At 58.1% G+C, this 16,682-nt stretch overlaps 7 protein-coding genes across 7 annotated transcripts; 4 read left to right on the top strand and 3 right to left on the bottom strand.

The window, feature by feature from the left end:
- Positions 1-1,258: 1,258 nt before the first annotated feature.
- J4E92_010587 (uncharacterized protein) lies at positions 1,259-3,179 on the top strand (the record flags this gene model as incomplete). The annotated part of the gene is made up of 4 exons (XM_051501924.1): positions 1,259-1,297; positions 1,354-1,510; positions 1,593-2,127; positions 2,174-3,179. The coding sequence occupies 4 exons, from the start codon at positions 1,259-1,261 to the stop codon at positions 3,177-3,179; spliced, it is 1,737 nt and encodes a 578-aa protein (XP_051347826.1).
- A 571-nt stretch (positions 3,180-3,750) lies between these two features.
- Positions 3,751-5,397, bottom strand: J4E92_010588 (uncharacterized protein; the record flags this gene model as incomplete). Its single annotated transcript, XM_051501925.1, has 1 exon — positions 3,751-5,397. The coding sequence occupies one exon, from the start codon at positions 5,395-5,397 to the stop codon at positions 3,751-3,753; it is 1,647 nt and encodes a 548-aa protein (XP_051347827.1).
- Positions 5,398-5,697: 300 nt separating this feature from the next.
- Positions 5,698-7,432, top strand: CCT2 (T-complex protein 1 subunit beta; the record flags this gene model as incomplete). Its single annotated transcript, XM_051501926.1, has 4 exons — positions 5,698-5,700; positions 5,753-5,901; positions 5,950-7,324; positions 7,373-7,432. 4 exons carry the CDS (start codon positions 5,698-5,700, stop codon positions 7,430-7,432), a joined length of 1,587 nt encoding a protein of 528 aa, XP_051347828.1.
- Positions 7,433-7,901: 469 nt separating this feature from the next.
- J4E92_010590 (uncharacterized protein) lies at positions 7,902-11,480 on the top strand (the record flags this gene model as incomplete). The annotated part of the gene is made up of 2 exons (XM_051501927.1): positions 7,902-10,175; positions 10,227-11,480. The coding sequence occupies 2 exons, from the start codon at positions 7,902-7,904 to the stop codon at positions 11,478-11,480; spliced, it is 3,528 nt and encodes a 1,175-aa protein (XP_051347829.1).
- Positions 11,481-11,558: 78 nt separating this feature from the next.
- Positions 11,559-12,290, bottom strand: J4E92_010591 (uncharacterized protein; the record flags this gene model as incomplete). The annotated part of the gene is made up of 1 exon (XM_051501928.1): positions 11,559-12,290. The coding sequence occupies one exon, from the start codon at positions 12,288-12,290 to the stop codon at positions 11,559-11,561; it is 732 nt and encodes a 243-aa protein (XP_051347830.1).
- Positions 12,291-12,613: 323 nt separating this feature from the next.
- Positions 12,614-14,143, top strand: J4E92_010592 (uncharacterized protein; the record flags this gene model as incomplete). The annotated part of the gene is made up of 1 exon (XM_051501929.1): positions 12,614-14,143. The coding sequence occupies one exon, from the start codon at positions 12,614-12,616 to the stop codon at positions 14,141-14,143; it is 1,530 nt and encodes a 509-aa protein (XP_051347831.1).
- Positions 14,144-14,591: 448 nt separating this feature from the next.
- Positions 14,592-16,475, bottom strand: J4E92_010593 (uncharacterized protein; the record flags this gene model as incomplete). The annotated part of the gene is made up of 1 exon (XM_051501930.1): positions 14,592-16,475. The coding sequence occupies one exon, from the start codon at positions 16,473-16,475 to the stop codon at positions 14,592-14,594; it is 1,884 nt and encodes a 627-aa protein (XP_051347832.1).
- Between the last annotated feature and the right edge of the window lie 207 nt (positions 16,476-16,682).

Below are 16,682 nucleotides of genomic sequence, written 5' to 3' on the forward strand. Positions count from 1 at the left end.
TGGACTGGAAAATCGGGTGCAGCGTACGGGACACGTACGCATGCTATGCAGGGGCGGCTTTCTGCTTGTTTACTCATTGCGATGCGCCCCGGAGGATTGTACACTACCACTTTTCTTTCTTCATCTTCCTGTGCCGAGGGACTTTCGATCTGATACCCCCTTTACATAGCTTTCGCGCATCTTTCTTGCCTGCAATACGATATGGAGCCACGGAGAGTAGCTTCCACACCCTCTCGATAGAAAGTGTGCTTTGCACTCAGACCCGTGCCGTCTTACCAGCTGCATCTCACAGGACCCCGAGTACTATACCTCCGATCCCGAGCTCCCGAGATCGTCTTACTTGCATGCGCATGACATACTTCCTTTAATACACCTCACACCATCTGACTACACACTGTCTATTTCAAACTCGCAGTAAACGAACCAGTCTACATGCCCAAGTCCCAGGCCGCTACTGGTGTAAGCGACCAGTGGTGTCACTGTCATGTGGTTTTGGCTACTCGACCCTAGCATCAAAGGCGTTTGGCGCCGGAGACGGGTCGTCCTAGCAAGCACCAGTGCGTCAACAACGTTGCACTAAAAGGCCATTCTGAAACAACGACGTGGCCCGCGCACATGCGACAAATCGAGGCACCCTCCTGGGCCTTCCGCATTTACACTGCAACCTTCCTGGATCCAGCAAGTGCCATCTCCCGCAATCTTACCTTTGATCCTATCTTGGTGTCTGCCGCGCACCTTGAATCGTCGCTTCGGTGCCCTTGGATCGCTTGCTGACCCTTCTCCTGCTAAGGACTCGGACGCTCCTGGATGGAGATCATTTCGTTGCGGGATCCTGCTCGGACGTCGGATTGTTTCTGGTTGTGAAACTCGACCTGCGCCAGGAGGGGCCTTCGTCCAGACACCTTAGGTTGCCGCCCTTTCGAATGCCTTCTTGAACGGCTTCTTGAACGTCTGCTTCTCCCTCTCCGTTGATTCGCATCTTGAGGAAACGAAGAGACCGAGTTACATTCTTGTAGTTTTTTACCCCTACCGGCTTGTTTGCTTTATTTGATAGGCGGTGCCTACGTCCCCTCCTTTGACTACTTACATCTTTACTTGCTTGTTGGAGCGTTCGCTGCAGGGTCAGTGACGTCTACCGACTGCATATACTAGCATTACAGCTTCGTCATCACAGTGGTACCATACACTGCAGGAGGCCGCCCGACTTGGCCGATATCTTACACCGTCCTCTGAATCCAGCAGGTCTACGGCAACCGACATGCTCAACCAGGCTGCGAAGAAGCTGTCCAAGATGCATGTTAGACGGAATCCGAATCTGTCCATACAGTCGACAGCTCACTACTCACAACTAAGCCCGCCGCCCCAGTCTGCCACCTCGAGTGCGTTCCTCTCTCCCACGGTCCCTTCGAGACGTGGTCTGCTTGCGAGATCCCCGCCGCCGAGTCCAAGCCTTCCGAGCCTGCTACCGAAACACGGCAAGAAGACGACCCAGCCGAGTCATTCAAGATTGGTAAAGCGGATACTCATAGGGTGCTGTGGAGTAGCATTTCTACTGTGGATTGTGCTGAGGCAGATATACGCACACTCACAAGGAGCGGCTGCTTACGAGGATGGCAACGAGGAAGAATGGGAGATGGTTGGTGGCAGTCAGTTGCCCCACGAGCCAGTTGCTCTCGCCCTCCAGGATGCGAAGGGAAAGATGAGGTGGACCGTGTCGATACCGTCCGACTATGAGTTCCCGCTCCGACCGGCACAGTACCGCGACATCTGCCACCAGTCCATGGAAGTCTCAAAGGGTCTGAGGCAGGAGGCGCATGCTTCGTCCGGGTTCGCGAAGAGGATGCTGAACTATTACCAGCAGGATCAGTATTACATCGACGTCCAAGAAGCGGAACAACAAGGCTTGTTGCCACCATCCAAGGCTGCAGGAAGGCCAAAGGGCTTTGTGGAAGATGAGGCTATCAAGGATGGCATCTCTACAGCAGGACTCAAGGTCTGTGACAGGACCTTGACCTATGCTATGGAGACGGAGGATGCAGGCTTTGGCAACACGCTGATGCGCATGTGGATGTCGTACGGTCTGGCCAAAGCTGAGAAGCGCGCCTTTTTCATCGATGACACGCGTTGGTATGTTCGTTCGTGTACCGCTGCTACTCGACACTGACACTCCCAGGCCCTATGGCAAATACTCGTCCTACTTCCAGCCTCCGCCCTCTGCGAACTGCCTCCCGCCTCCTCCATCCCACATCGTACCATGCCCACACACCGCCCGCCACATCGTCGTCAGTGGGGCGACGCTCAAGTCCACATTCGGCCACTCTTTCACAGACGAGTGGGAAGACGCAACAAAGATGCGCGTCCAACGGCAGTCAAAGATCTTCGGCCTGGCTAGGACTGGCTACGAAGCACTCTTCAGACTTCGCTCAGACGACGAGACCTACGTCCTGCAACGGGCACTAGAAATGTACGGCGAAGTCAAGAGCGAAGGCGGCCTCAGCATCGCCATGCACGTCCGACACGGCGACAAGCACCCCATGGAATACCAATACCAGAAAGACTACATCCCACTAGCGCGCTACGTGGACACAGCGCGCGACCTCTACATTGACATGGTAGAGGGCGGTCTCAAGAAGAAAGCCCAGCGCAGCCTGCTCTCCTCCCCCTTTTCGTCCTCCACCGACCCTCTCGTCCCCCGCCACACAACTTCCAAGATGATACTAGCCTCGGACGACCCGCTGGTCTACGACTCTCCCGAACTAGGTCCCAACAGCATCCGAGCCCAAGACCGCATCGTGCTCGCCACCAAGGCCGCTCTCGAAGCCGCACAATCGCAGCCCAAGAAGAACACGTGGATCGACGAGATTACGGGCTGGGAAGGCGGATTCTACCGCGACGTCTTCTTCTCTCTGGGCCAGCCCGTGGGCAACGCGGAGGACATGAAGAAGGTCAACGACGAAAGCGTCGATGTGCCTGATGGCGCTATGAAACTGCGCGAACTGGTTGGGCGCGCTTATTTGCTGGATTTGAGTGTACTGGGCAAGGCGGACACGGTGGTATGCACGGTCAGTAGTACGAGCTGTAGGCTGTTGGCTATCATGATGGGGTGGAAGAGTGCGATTGTGGAGGAGAAGTGGCGGAATATTGATGGCACGTTTGAGTGGAAGGGGATTATGTGGTAGAGGGTGTGCCTTTTTGGGGTACTTAGGTGGAGGCATGGATGTAGGAGGGTGGATTAGCGCCGGAGCCATGTGTAGGTATGAATAGCAACAGCCGAAAATTGCCTTCTCCTTCCATCTTGTTTATTTCTGCTATTGAGCTTGAAATGTGAGGTGAGCATTCGTAATCCTTGCTATAGACAGCACCTGGCAACGTCACATGTGTGGGCTGATGTATTACCAAGTGTTGATTAAGCTGCCCAGCTCTTCACCTGTTGTCTTCTTATCGAGCCAGTGTGGAGCAAGTCGCCAGGTCTGACTCGAAACCGCTCTCTTCTACATGTGAACTATTGGAGAGTGAGAGTGAGCCAGGAAGCGGAATCACTCGAATCGAAGCGAAGTTAGGAAAGACATCAGGCGGTATTGAGAGCATTATACGAGAGACACAATGGAGAGCAATAGCGGTTGGGGGATGATCATAAAGGACATCCAAGCAAGCACATCGATTGCCTTTGGTATATTCCCAAGCACCCGGCAGACATCAAATCAAACACCCCACCGGAAACTACTCATACAAAGCTCTACTTCTTCCTTGCTACCTTGCCTTTGGTTTCTGCCCTCTTCTCCTCTCCCAGACCATTAGGTATGCTTCCTTGGTAAACAGCGTCTCACCCCTCTCCTTCTCGACGTACAAATCTTGAATGCCGTACCACTCCTCTCTCGCTCGGTCTTTGACCTGCACTCTCCACACCTTGCTCTCTTGCTCACCCTCGACACTGTCGTCCTTCTTCTTGACAGCCTCATGGGTGATGTTGGCTACGAGATCATACCAGATGGGCTCGCCGGGTGGGTATTCTTTGGGGTTCGGCTCGACGTAGGGCGACATGTCGAGGGAGTGAACGGGAAAGGTGACGATAGTTGGGTTGCGCTCCGAGACGAACTTGTTCTTGGAGAAGCGCTTGATGTTGAAGAGGAGGTACGGCGGTAAGGGGTGGAGGAGGCGGTAGCGAACCCGGTTCTTGGACTTTTCTTGCGGCGTGACACCGTTGTATTTTGAGAGGATGTTGACGAGGGGGACTTGCGGGATGATGTTCTTCTCGAGTGCGTCTTGGAAGAGAGGGGCTGCGGGCAGGTCGAGGGTTAGCACGAGGAAGCGCGATATCTCGGTCTGCACGGCTGCATCCTCAAAACGGAGACGGTCGCCGGCATCTGCACGAGCGGTGATTTCTTGCTGCTCGATCTTCAGCGTGCCTTGAAATACCTTCTGGATTATGCTGCTGTTGGGTTTTGTTCGCGAGCCGCCAACGGCCAGATGGAGGTTGTTGAGAAACCACGAGAGGAAGTCGACGGGGTCAGACTGATCAGAGAGCGTGTACCGTTTTGAGGACCGCAACGCAATCTCTTGGAGCAGTTCGTGGGGCGAGACGTGGGTCTTGAACGCCCGCGGGTTCCAGATCTTGCGGACAAGCGTGCTGAAGCGCTGCGCGAGCTGCGGCCGACTCGACAGGTCTTCCAACATGAAATAATTCCGCAAGGGGACCACGTGGGAGAGAGCTTGCACGACAACGTTGAAGTAGTCGTTCGCTTTGATGTTGTTCATGCCGACGAAGCCAGGTATATACTCTCGATTTGAGAGGTCCCACGACACTTTGGGCTCCCTGTCCAGCTTCGCGACCTCGTCCTTGGTCATGCGCGGATCCACGACGAATTTGATGTCATCCAACGACTTGGACGTGACTTCGTAGCCTTCGGGGAGCACGTAGACCTTCTTCGTCTCCATGTTGACGTATACGTGGTGTCCCTCTTCCAGAGCATGGAAGTAAGCTTGTGACTTTGGGCCGCGACCTTGGTAGTATTTGCCGCATACGAGGCAGGCGTAGACGTTGATGTTGGACAGAGTGACGGAGCACAGCTTCTCAAAGTCGAAGTCGAGGACTTTGCGATTGATCGTGTCCAGGTACAGGTCGGTGTATCCAGCCTCTGGGGCGGTCTGGCGTCTCGGCGCAGCGACGGCGGGCTCGTTGTCGTCTTCGTCCAGCTCCGCATGCTCCTCCTGGTGTGCGCCTGCGACGGCTACTTGCCCCCGGTCGCGCTGGCGCGGAGACATGGGGCGGCCGTTGCTGGTCGCGCCATTGGCCTGGGGGCTTTCCATGTCTTCATCCTCGACCCTGGCGCGCTTTGGTGCCGGCGACGGCGCGTCGTAGACTTGTTCGAGAGGCTCCAGCGCGGGTCGCTTGGACATTGTGCGCGGCGGAAAGAGGTGCGGTGCGTCGAGAGGCGGGAGAGCGTGCGCCTACAGCATCAGGCTTACGGCAGAGTCCGGGGCGGTGGTGAAGCATCAGAAGTGGTAGGCATCAGAAGTGGTAGGCATCCAGACGGTCACGGGCTCCGGTGGAACCATTGGCCGGGGAAGCTCTGCAGATATCGCAAACACAGCTCCAACGCGGGCAGGCCGAGAAAAAAGTCGCGTTCAGACACCACCCACCACCCACCGCACGCCCTCCCGAATTCCCCTCCTTGCCTGTTTACGAGTGCGTGCAAGATGGTATGCCGCCCGCCGCACGCGAAGAGGCGCAACAGTACTGACGCCCGTACAGTCCAACCCCACCCAGATCTTTGCGGAGGACGTCACCGAGGAGAAGGGCGAGAATGCGCGTCTCTCGGCCTTTGTAGGCGCCATCGCCGTCGGCGACCTGGTCAAGAGCACACTGGGCCCCAAGGGCATGGACAAGATATTACAGTCGGCGTACGTGACCCCGCGCCGTGCATAGTGTGCTGCGACTAATGTGTGCAGTTCTACCGGCGAGATCATGGTCACCAACGACGGCGCGACGATCCTCAAAGCGATTGCCCTCGACAACGCCGCCGCCAAGGTCTTGGTCAACATCTCAAAGGTCCAGGATGACGAGGTCGGCGACGGCACCACATCAGTCACGGTCCTTGCCGCCGAGCTGCTGCGAGAGGCCGAGAAGCTGGTCGACCAGAAGATCCACCCCCAGACCATCATCGAGGGCTACAGGATAGCGAGCTCTGCGGCCCTCAAGGCGCTAGAGAAGATTGCCGTAGACCACAGCAGCGACGAGCAGGCTTTCAGGAAAGACCTCGAGGCCATCGCCCGGACGACCCTCAGCTCAAAGGTGCTCTCGCAGGACCGACAGCAGTTTGCCAAACTCGCCGTCGACGCCGTCCTCAAGCTCGGAGGCTCGACCGACCTCACGCACATCCAGATCATCAAGAAGGCTGGCGGAAAGCTCAAGGACTCGTACCTGGACGAGGGCTTCATCCTGGACAAGAAGTTCGGCGTGAACCAGCCCAAGCGCATAGAAAACGCAAAGATTCTGGTTGCCAACACAGCTATGGACACAGACAAGATCAAGATCTTCGGTGCACGCGTCAAGGTCGACTCGACCGGCAAGCTCGCGGAGCTGGAGAAGGCCGAGCGCGAGAAGATGAAGGCCAAGGTCGAGCGCATCAAGGCACACGGCATCAACTGCTTCGTCAACCGGCAGCTCATCTACAACTGGCCAGAGCAGCTCTTTGCGGACGCCGGCATCTGCTCCATCGAGCATGCCGACTTTGACGGCATCGAGCGCCTGGCACTGGTCACGGGCGGAGAAATCACATCGACATTCGACCACCCGGAGAACGTCAAGCTCGGCCACTGCGATCTGGTCGAAGAGGTCATCATCGGAGAGGATGTCTTGATCAGATTCTCGGGCATCAACGCTGGACGGGCATGCACCATTGTCCTCCGAGGCGCAACCGAGCAACTTCTGGACGAGGCTGAGCGGTCGCTACACGATGCCCTTGCCGTTCTGTCGCAAACAATCAAGGAGCCCAGGACAACGCTCGGTGGTGGCTGTGCCGAGATGAACATGGCCAAGGCGGTGGCGGAGGCTGCACAAAACGTGGCTGGCAAGAAGGCCATTGCCGTCGAGTCCTTCTCCAAGGCACTCCAGCAACTGCCCACGATCCTGGCCGACAATGCCGGTTTCGACTCAAGCGACCTCGTTACACGCCTCCGGAAAGCCGTCTACTCGGGCTTGACTAGCTCGGGCCTGGATCTGTTGTCTCCTGGAGGTGGCATCACGGACATGAGGGAGCTGGGCGTCATCGAGAGCTACAAGCTGAAGCGCGCGGTGGTGTCGTCGGCGTCGGAGGCTGCCGAGGTGAGTTTGCCCATTGTTTGAGCTGGGGACCCGACTAACATGATCTAGCTGCTGCTGCGCGTAGACAACATTATCCGAAGCGCGCCGCGGAGACGGGAGCGCATGTAGGCATGGGACGAGCAAGCGTGATGGCGTGAAGGGGTCGACACTAGATAGGTGTATACTACGGAAGTCATGAATGCAGTCCGACAAGCTGGCTAAGGACCATTTTTCTTTGCGTCCTCCATGTCCGAGCTGCTTCGGCGGTTGCTGGCAAATGACGAGTGAAGTAACCGGGCCATGTCGCGACGTGTCTCTACGGACTCGCGGGCATGCTCAGCCCTCGCAGCATGTCTTGTTCAGTTTCATGTCGTGGGCAGGGTGCCAAGGGTGGGACTAAAACGAGAGCAGGCGCGGCCAGACCCCAGTTTACACCAAGCCCCCGCAGATTAGCATCGAGGCCAAAATCCGCATCACGGCAGCGGACACTGCTCCTCCTCCTGCCCACGCCCATCGGCACCCACGGATGCTCCATCTCGCTCGCCCTCGCCGCCTTGCCTAGGCTTCCGCTCCATCGACGCAGGACCCTCGCCGTGCCATGCCACGCCCGCGCCGGCCGCCCGGAGCTGGCTCGACACTCACGACGCTCGCCCTCGTCCTCGTCACGCTTGTGGCCGCTCAGCAGCAGCATCCACTCGACCGCCATGTGCACCAGACGTCTGCCCGCGCCGAGGTGCACATGCTCGCACCCCACCACGGCCAGGCCAGCCGCAAAGACACGGTAGGCGACGCCCCCGGCCGCCCTGCCTACACGCCCTTGAACGACCAGAACGTGCGCGCCGTAGCTACCAAAGTTCCTTCTGCTCCAGCCATCAGCGCTGTCAGAGCCCATCCTGCCAGACACGCTGCCTCGGGGGGCCTCGTCCCCAGTGCGCGCTCTCTGCACGATTGGGAAGTCGAGGACTTTGTTCTCCTGGCGACCGTCGACGGCCACATGCACGCACGCGACCGCTACAACGGGGAGGAGATCTGGGAGCTGAGCGGCCGCCCCATGCTCGAGACCATCTACAACGTCTCGGAAGACCGCCCCGGCCCCCAGCACCAGTCCTTTGTGTGGATCGTCGAGCCCCGCGAGGACGGCGCCCTGTACCTCCTCACCCCCGGGCCCCACCCCCAGCTCCAGCACCTGGGCGTCACCGTCAAGCAGCTCGCCGAGAGCGCCCCCTACTCGAGCGACGACCCGGACCTCCCCGTCGTCTACAACGTCGAGAAGAAGACGTTTATGCTCCTCGTCGACGCCGCCTCGGGCATTGTCAAGCAGAGCTTCACCCCGGGCGGCAACTTCCCCTACGACGACAGCTGCGCCCCCGACTCCAAGAACTTCTTCACCACGCGCGAGCGCGACTGCCGCGGCGTCATCGACATTGGCCAGACCCAGTACACCATCACCATCCACAACAAGAAGACCAACGAGCTCATCTGCACCCTCAAGTATGCAGAGTGGAATCCCAACAGCAGAGACAAGGACCTGCAGTCCCAGTACGACCAGACCCTGGACAAGCAGTACATCTACACCATGTACAACGGCGAAGTCATCGCCTTCGACTACAAGCGCCCGCGATCCCACCAGCGCCCCCTCTACCGCCAACGCCTGCCCTACCCTGTCGCCCGTGTCTTCGACGTTGCCCGCCCCCTGAACGACCAATCCAGCGAGCCGCCCCTCGTTCTGCTCCCACAGCCAGCCGGCCCCATCTTCTCCGAAGACAAAGCCAACCACGTCCTGCTCAACACCACCGAGTCCGGCGCCTGGTATGCCCTGTCCGAAGTCAACTACCCCGCAGTCACCGACGGTGCACCGGACGCCTCTTGCTACAAGCAGGATCAAGTATCCTACGACTGGGACTCGGCCTACCTGCTGCCGGACAAGAGCAGCCTCGTCGGTGTTCACAGGCTAGACTACCGGATTCCCAGCCAGCAGGCACAGCTGCCAGGCATTCCTGCCACGACGTACTACCCAACGTTGAACGACCAGGCCGTGTCCAATCAGCCGGAGACGTCGCACCGTGAGCAGCACCAACCACCGACCATAGACGCGACAGCCCAGACGCAGGACAGAATGGCCTCGATGAAGCTTTTGGTCTTTTTCCTTGCAGCTGGCCTATTCGTTGGTGCTTCCGTGAAACCAACACTACGCGAATCATGTCTGAGCCACCTGAAGAGACTATTGCATTCGGCCAAGGCCAAGTTGCCTCCCGCTCCTGTGCCCGCCTCTGCCGAGCCGCAAGTACAATCTGTAGAAGAAGAGGCGCTACCTCTCATAGTCGACGAGAACCTCGTTTCCGAGAAGCCGATGGTGGGAACTGTAGCGAAAGCTGACATTGCCGCACCCGTTGCTGAGGAGGTCAAGGAGAAGAAGGTGACTTTTGACGTCCCAGACGACGAAGACGAAGATCTCGCGCCCCTTTCCAGGACCACAACTGTCGAACGTAGCCCCCCTGCCGAAGACGAGGTCCTGCCTGGCACTCCGCTCAACGTGGACGCTCAACCGATGACTAGCAGTACCGATGATGTTTCTCAGGATTCCTCAGCCGCGCCCACGACTCCCAAGAAGAAGAAAGCACACCGAGGCAGACGTGGCGGACGTAAACTCAGCAAGAACCAACAGAAAGAGGAAGACGAGGTCAATCGAATTGTAGATGCAGCCAAGCAGCTCGAGGTAGGACCGAGCCTGCAGCCAGATGAGCTCACTGTCAGCGGCGGCGACGTGCAGAACGTATCCGAGATCAAGCGGATCGGCAAGTTGACAATAGACCAAGACCGACTCCTTGGCAACGGGAGCGGAGGAACGTTTGTCTTTGAGGGTAAATGGAAGGTACGCTGAATCTCCGTTCGCTCTCAATTTCTTGTGCTAACGCCGCTTCAGGAGGTCAAGGTGGCTGTCAAGCGCATGCTACCGCAATACTTTGGACTCGCGGAGCAAGAAGTAAAGCTTCTGCAGAACAGCGATCCCCACCCGAACGTCATCCGTTACTTTGACGACGAGAGGGATGAAAACTTCCTCTACATCGCCGTCGAACTCTGCCAGGCCAGCCTGTTCGACCTTTACAAAGACGGCCGTCCAGGCGAGGAACTCTCCGAAAGCCATCAGCGCCTGGTGAACAAGATCAGCGGCAAAGCTGCCGCTTGTCTGTACCAACTGGCCGCTGGATTGAATCATCTTCATCATCTTCGCATCATCCACCGCGACATCAAGCCCCAGAACATACTCATCGCACAGCCGTTGATCACGTCCAAGGACGATGTACGGCTCGTCATCTCTGACTTCGGACTCTGTAAGACGCTGCCCGATAACGTTAGTACCCTTGTCGGAACGACGGGCAATGCAGGCACTGTTGGCTGGAAAGCGCCTGAGCTCATCTCGCAGCCCAAGGAACTAGCCAACGGCAGCTCGCAGGGCTTCTCTCGCGACTCGTCGAGCTCCACGGACCCAGTCGCCCAAGGCGTGAAGCGGGCCGTCGACATCTTCTCTCTCGGTTGCGTGTTTTACTACGTGCTCACCGGCGGCTGCCATCCCTTTGACGACGAAGAAGGCTGGATGCAGATCCGTGAATACAACATCAAGAAGGAGAAGTCGAACCTCGATCGCCTGCTTCTCGGTGCAGACTCTGTGGAGCCACATCGCCTCATCCACTGGATGCTGCGACCCAGGCCTGAAGACCGTCCCAACGCCTTCCAAGTGATGAACCATCCCTTTTTCTGGGATGATCAGAAGCGCCTTGATTTCCTGTGCGACTGCTCCGATCATTGGGAACGTGAACCTCGGGACCCGCCATCTGCCCACCTGTCGGTGCTCGAAGAAGCCTCGCAAGACGTGCTCGACCACAGACGCAACTTTCTCGCCAAGCTCGATCAGGGCTTCATCAACTCGCTCGGGAAACAGCGCAAATACACAGGCGACAAGATGCTGGATTTGTTGAGGGCGCTCAGGAATAAGAAGAATCACTATGAGGATATGGACGATGCAATCAAAGCAAAGGTGGGGCCTTTGCCGAGCGGTTATCTCAGGTATTGGACGGTCAAATTTCCGCAACTGCTTATGGCTTGTTACGAGGCGGTGTTGGCCTGCGACCTGGAGCATGAGCCACGGTTCAGGAAGTATTTCGAGAGCATGAAGTAGTCAGGGGGTAGGTGGGGGTATTAGCAATCAACGCTGGACTTAAACGTGACTCGTTTGCTCATGGATTGACTGTGATGGCTACCTCTTCAAGCGACTACCATCCAGTTCCGCTAGACTCGCCCTGACCATGTCGGGGTTGTTCGTCAGCAGCTCTTGGACCCTCTTCTCGAAAGCCTTGATCATGAACTCTGCCACCTTGGGCGCGACGCCCCCACTCAGAGCGGCATACATGGGGTTCGCAAACGCAAACTCGACTGCCAGACTGACCTGTGTCTGGTCGTTCTGTATAGCCTCAACAGTCCACTTACTCCGCAGGTGGGTAAGCAGGCCGTTCTCGCCTTCCCTTCGCTCCGCCGCCTGCTGGCCGCCGTCGAGGTGATGCGCGATATCCTCCGTCTTCAAACTCGTCTCGGTATTCCCGCCCACACTCTCCACATAGCGCCCCGGTATGCAGTACACCCTGCTCACGAAACTCTCGGTTATGCCGCCAAAGCCGCTGGTCAGGGTGCCCTCGGATGGCCAGCGCCGGCCGTAGACCTTGTCCGGTGCAGACCACTTGGTTATGTCGCTGCGCTGGCAGTAAGGCAAGAAGTGCTGGTAGTTGGGCACGTCGGCTATTATGGAGTAGACGGGGGCCGAGGGGTAGGGCAGAGTTCGCACGGCGGTCAGGATCTGTGGCGGCGACGACGAAGAAGGCAGCGCGGAGTTCAGGGCTTCGAAGGGGTTGGGCAGGAAGGTCCGCCGCTGCGAGGGGGGTTGGCGTGGGCGCGCGCAGCGTGTCGTTGGACGGGTGAATCGCAGGGATGCCATTACGGGTTGGCCAAGCGTCGATATATGGTGGAGTTGTGTATGTGCAGAGTTTGATCGGTGTCACCTCGACATGGTGGCTGAGCGGTTTGAGAGCCCAGAGCCCATGAGCGCATCACGCTCCAGATGGCACACCAGTTGACGCAGATCCGCGCTAGCCCTAGAGAAGATATTGATGCGGCTGCGGCTCTGCATGACGCATGGGATCTCCAAGGCTGTCAGGGACCTCCAGGGCTGAACCAAACTCCTTTGGGCGCTAGCGCTCGAAATTTCCCCTCCATGAGTTGCAAGATTCCCCGCTTACGCGACTTTGTCAGGAGTCCGAGATGGCTGCGAAGACGGACAGCATGAACGGTGCACACGCGGGAACTGCCAGTGGCGCGAGTGTCCACGATGCCGGCGACTCGAGATTCCAGACAGACAACACCATGTCCAGGAAACCACAACCGAAACAGCAACTCTCCAAAGCAATGGAGCACATGCGCTTCGCAGTCACAGTCGATCCTGTTCCGCATACTCCAGCTTGCACGCCGCCACCAGAGGCTCTGACGGCCACATCGCCAGCCGCCCTCGACTCCGCCGAGAACGACGCTTATGGAGTGCCTGCTTCTCTACAACCCGTGCGCGCCCCACCGTCTCGCTCCCACGACCCAGACAACAATCAGAAGCGCAGCGATCCCTTTGCGTTCGGTTCGCGCTACCTGGAGGAAGGCGACAACATCTTCGAGTTCAACGCCTGGGACCACGTAACCGTCGACTCCAACTACCTCGCCTTTTCAGAAGAACAGTATTCCAGACAACGGCAAGAGCCGGTTTCCGACTTTGATCGCAAACGCTACAACGCACAGCCCGAGAAGTGGTGGAACCAGTTCTACAAAAACAACAAGACCAACTTCTTCAAGAACCGCAAATGGCTGGCACAGGAGTTTCCTATTCTAGAAGAAGTGGGCGCCGAGGATGGGCCAGAGGCTACGCTGTTGGAGGTCGGCGCCGGGGCAGGGAACAGCGCCTTTCCCATCCTGCAGAGAAGTCGGAACCAGCGGCTGAAGATACACGCGTGCGACTTCTCCAAAAAGGCAGTCGAGCTCATCCGCAACCACGAACTCTACGACCCGGAGCGCATACAAGCTGACGTCTGGGACGTGGCCGCCGCTCCCGACTCGGAGAACGGCGGGCTCCCCCCAGGTCTGGCTGAAGGCAGCGTAGACGTTGTGCTCATGATCTTCATCTTCAGCGCGCTGAGTCCCAAGCAGTGGGACCAAGCCGTCCGCAACATCTGGCGGGTTCTCAAGCCGGGCGGCCAAGTCCTCTTCCGCGACTACGGCCGCGGCGACCTCGCCCAAGTCCGCTTCAAAAAAGGCCGTTACATGGAGGAAAACTTCTACGTCCGCGGCGACGGTACGCGCGTCTATTTCTTCGAGCAGTCTGAACTCGAGGATATCTGGGGCGGCGCCAGAAAACGCGATACTACCATTGGCAACGTGGCGGACACCACCATATCCCAAACCGAGGCCGAGGGTGTCATCGCGGATAAGATGGAGAGTCTGTCTCTCCACGATCCTGGCATGCAGACGAGAGAGCAGAGCCACGATGACGTCAACGATCTGGACACTCCCAGGCCGGGTTTTGAAATTGCGCACATTGGCGTCGACCGACGGATGCTGGTCAACAGGCAGAGGAGGCTGAAAATGTATAGGTGCTGGATGCAGGCTGTGTTTCGCAAGGCAGGCATGGAGAGCGAGGTGCCAACGAGCACGCTGAGGCAGGACAAAGAAGACGCTGCAGAGGAAGAGGAAGAGGGGCAGAGTGGCGTGGGAAAGGAGGATGCAGTGGAGGGAGGGGGCGTTAAGGTTTGAGGGTCTGAATCGTGAGGGTGGAATGCAAAAGTTGCAGTGGTGGCCTGTAGTGGGGATGAATGATACCATGACATATGAGAGAGAAGACGTTGTGAAAGTAGAGTATACTATGCGTCAAACCACTGTTGTAGTTAGAAAGCAGCGCTAGAGAGCACACTTGATTGACCCGTCGTGTTGTCTCCCGCCTCGTGGGCCTCATGGATCATACACAGCAGCAGATGCAAAAGCGTTTGGTCGAGAACGCACTGGATTGTGGTGTACTATGAGACAAAGACCGCTATGCTACGCTAAACTACCAGGCTCGTGATACAAGCTATGATGCGAACCCAACACCCAATGCTGCGCTTTCCAGAACCAGCACCTATAGAGCCTCAATCGAGGGTATCACAAGAACCGGTGCAAAGCCTACCCTCAGTCCACAATCATGACAAAACTTCCCTGCACACGTCTAGTTCCCCTCAAGAATCCCCTTGAGAATACCTGCTCCAGGTCCTACGAGTGAATCCGCCAACTCCTTTTCTCCAACAACACTAGCAACCCTGCGATCCTCTACCGCAACCCCGGGGAAGGCTTTGCCCCTGCCTCTCCGGCTCGGCGTGCCAGCGCCAACATCCAGCGACCCTGCTTTGCCCTCCACCGCTGAGACAAGCGAGAGTGTTTCCAGACTGCTCACAATGTCTCTGAACTCTGTGCTCGTCAGAGGATGCAGTATGTTTTCTCGTCTGCATAGCACGGTGTAGGCTTCGAAGAGTTCCTTGATGCTAGGGGATGTAGTGTGGGATCGGGAAGGTGTGGCCAAGATGCTATCGGCGGCAGTGGCGCGCTTCTTCTTCTCAATAGCAGAGAGTGAGCAGAGAACGGCTTTTTGTTGCAGATTGAGGTTCCGCAGGCGTTGGCTGGTGCCGTTGCTGAAGACAGCTGCTGTGATTCTGGCCATGTGGGCAATGGTGGCGCGCGGTGCAGTTTCGACGGTGAGCGAGGCGAGGGAAGCCGCGATGACGCTGTTTAGGTCTTTGGTTTTGGCGGGAGAGCGGATGGCCGGGGAGGAGAAGTTGATGTTCTCTACAAGCGGTGTTTTCGAGGGCGAAGGCGTGGGAGATGGTGTGATTTCTGTGGCTTTTTTCGCGTGTCGGTCGCGCGTGTCGGCTTCGACGAGGTCGATTGCTCGCCGGCAGATGTCAAAGGCTTTGCGCAGGTCGCCGGACTGGGCGGCTACCTTTTTGGAGAGGAACACAATGGCGGTTGGGTGGATGAAGGGCAGCTGTGTTGAGCCGGCTGGGAGAAGGGCTTTGAGTTTGGCAGTGATGACGGAGGAGATTTGGGCGGCATTGTATGGGAGGAAAGGCAGTAGCTGTGGCTTGAGACCGCGGGCCTTGAGTCGCGGGAGAAAGCGATCCGTGAGATCCAGCGCGTTGGCAATGCCGACCAGCACCAGCCCCGATGCCTTTTGTAGTGACCACTCGAAGATGTTGTAGAAGAGCTCGACGTCGAGCTCGAGCAGGTGGTCCACTTCGTCGAGGGTAACAACATACGACGTCTGTCGCTGCATGAAGACGGTCCGCAGCGCTTCCATCTCGTCGCCCTCTGCAACTTCGGTGATGTCGACAAAGTCTTCGAGCAGCGTCCTGTACAGGTCTGTAGCGTTCTTCACGCTCATGCAGTTGATGTAGCCGGTTCTGACAGACTCGTCCGCGGAGACGGTGCGGCAGACATCGTTGACAAAAGCGCTCTTGCCGGTGCCGGGCGGGCCCGAGACGTAGATGCAGCCTGAGGTCTTGGCCTTGGTTCGGCTTGTGATGAAGGCCGCGAGCTCCCTCCTCTCGGTGTCGCGGCCGAACAGCGCGGTGGGGGCAGAGCCTCTTGCGAAGACCTGGCGCGCTTCGTGGTAGATGGTGGGCGCGGTGCTGCGCGGAGTGCCTGGGGTGTGGGGAGTGCGAGGCGTCAGCGGCCGGCCGGCGATGATGAGTCGGTGTCTGGGTGTAACGGCCACTTTGCCGGCAAGTGTGTCGCGATGCCTGGGCGTCGAGGGGGTAGGCGCGAACTTGTCTGGCAGGTCGACGAGCGCCTTCTGCGGAGAGTTTTCTTGGGCAGGACTCGTGCGCGCCTTCCTTCCGCGTCTCGCCGCCGCCTTGTCTCCGGGCTCGTCCACATGCTGCTTCTTCGGGGTGACGAAGGGGTTCTCAATCTCGCCCTCATCGTGTATCACGAACTGCGTCCTCCGTTTTGCGCGTGTTGCGAGGTGGAGCTTGGATTCTGCAGAGCGCGTCAGGGACGTCCCGTCGTCGATGCGTGCAGAACTACGCGTTCTCTTTCCAAGGACGGTAGGCGCCATCGTGTTGTGCGGCGGCAAGGTGTGATGCGTGGTTGTGGAAGTTGCGAAGCACAGTGATGGAAGGAGCTACCTAGGTACGCGACAGGCACGCGCGACGCGATATCGCGTTAAGTGCCCCAAGGTTGGCCTAGTGCCACGCCCGCATTCAGCACCACCTAGGCCCATCCGGGCTGAGGCTTCACGGCAAGCACACACCAGGCGAGACCA

The sequence above is a fragment of the Alternaria infectoria genome, assembly GCF_024043175.1.
Source record: "Alternaria infectoria strain BMP 0036 chromosome Unknown scaffold_39, whole genome shotgun sequence".
In the NCBI taxonomy this organism is placed as follows: domain Eukaryota; kingdom Fungi; phylum Ascomycota; class Dothideomycetes; order Pleosporales; family Pleosporaceae; genus Alternaria; species Alternaria infectoria.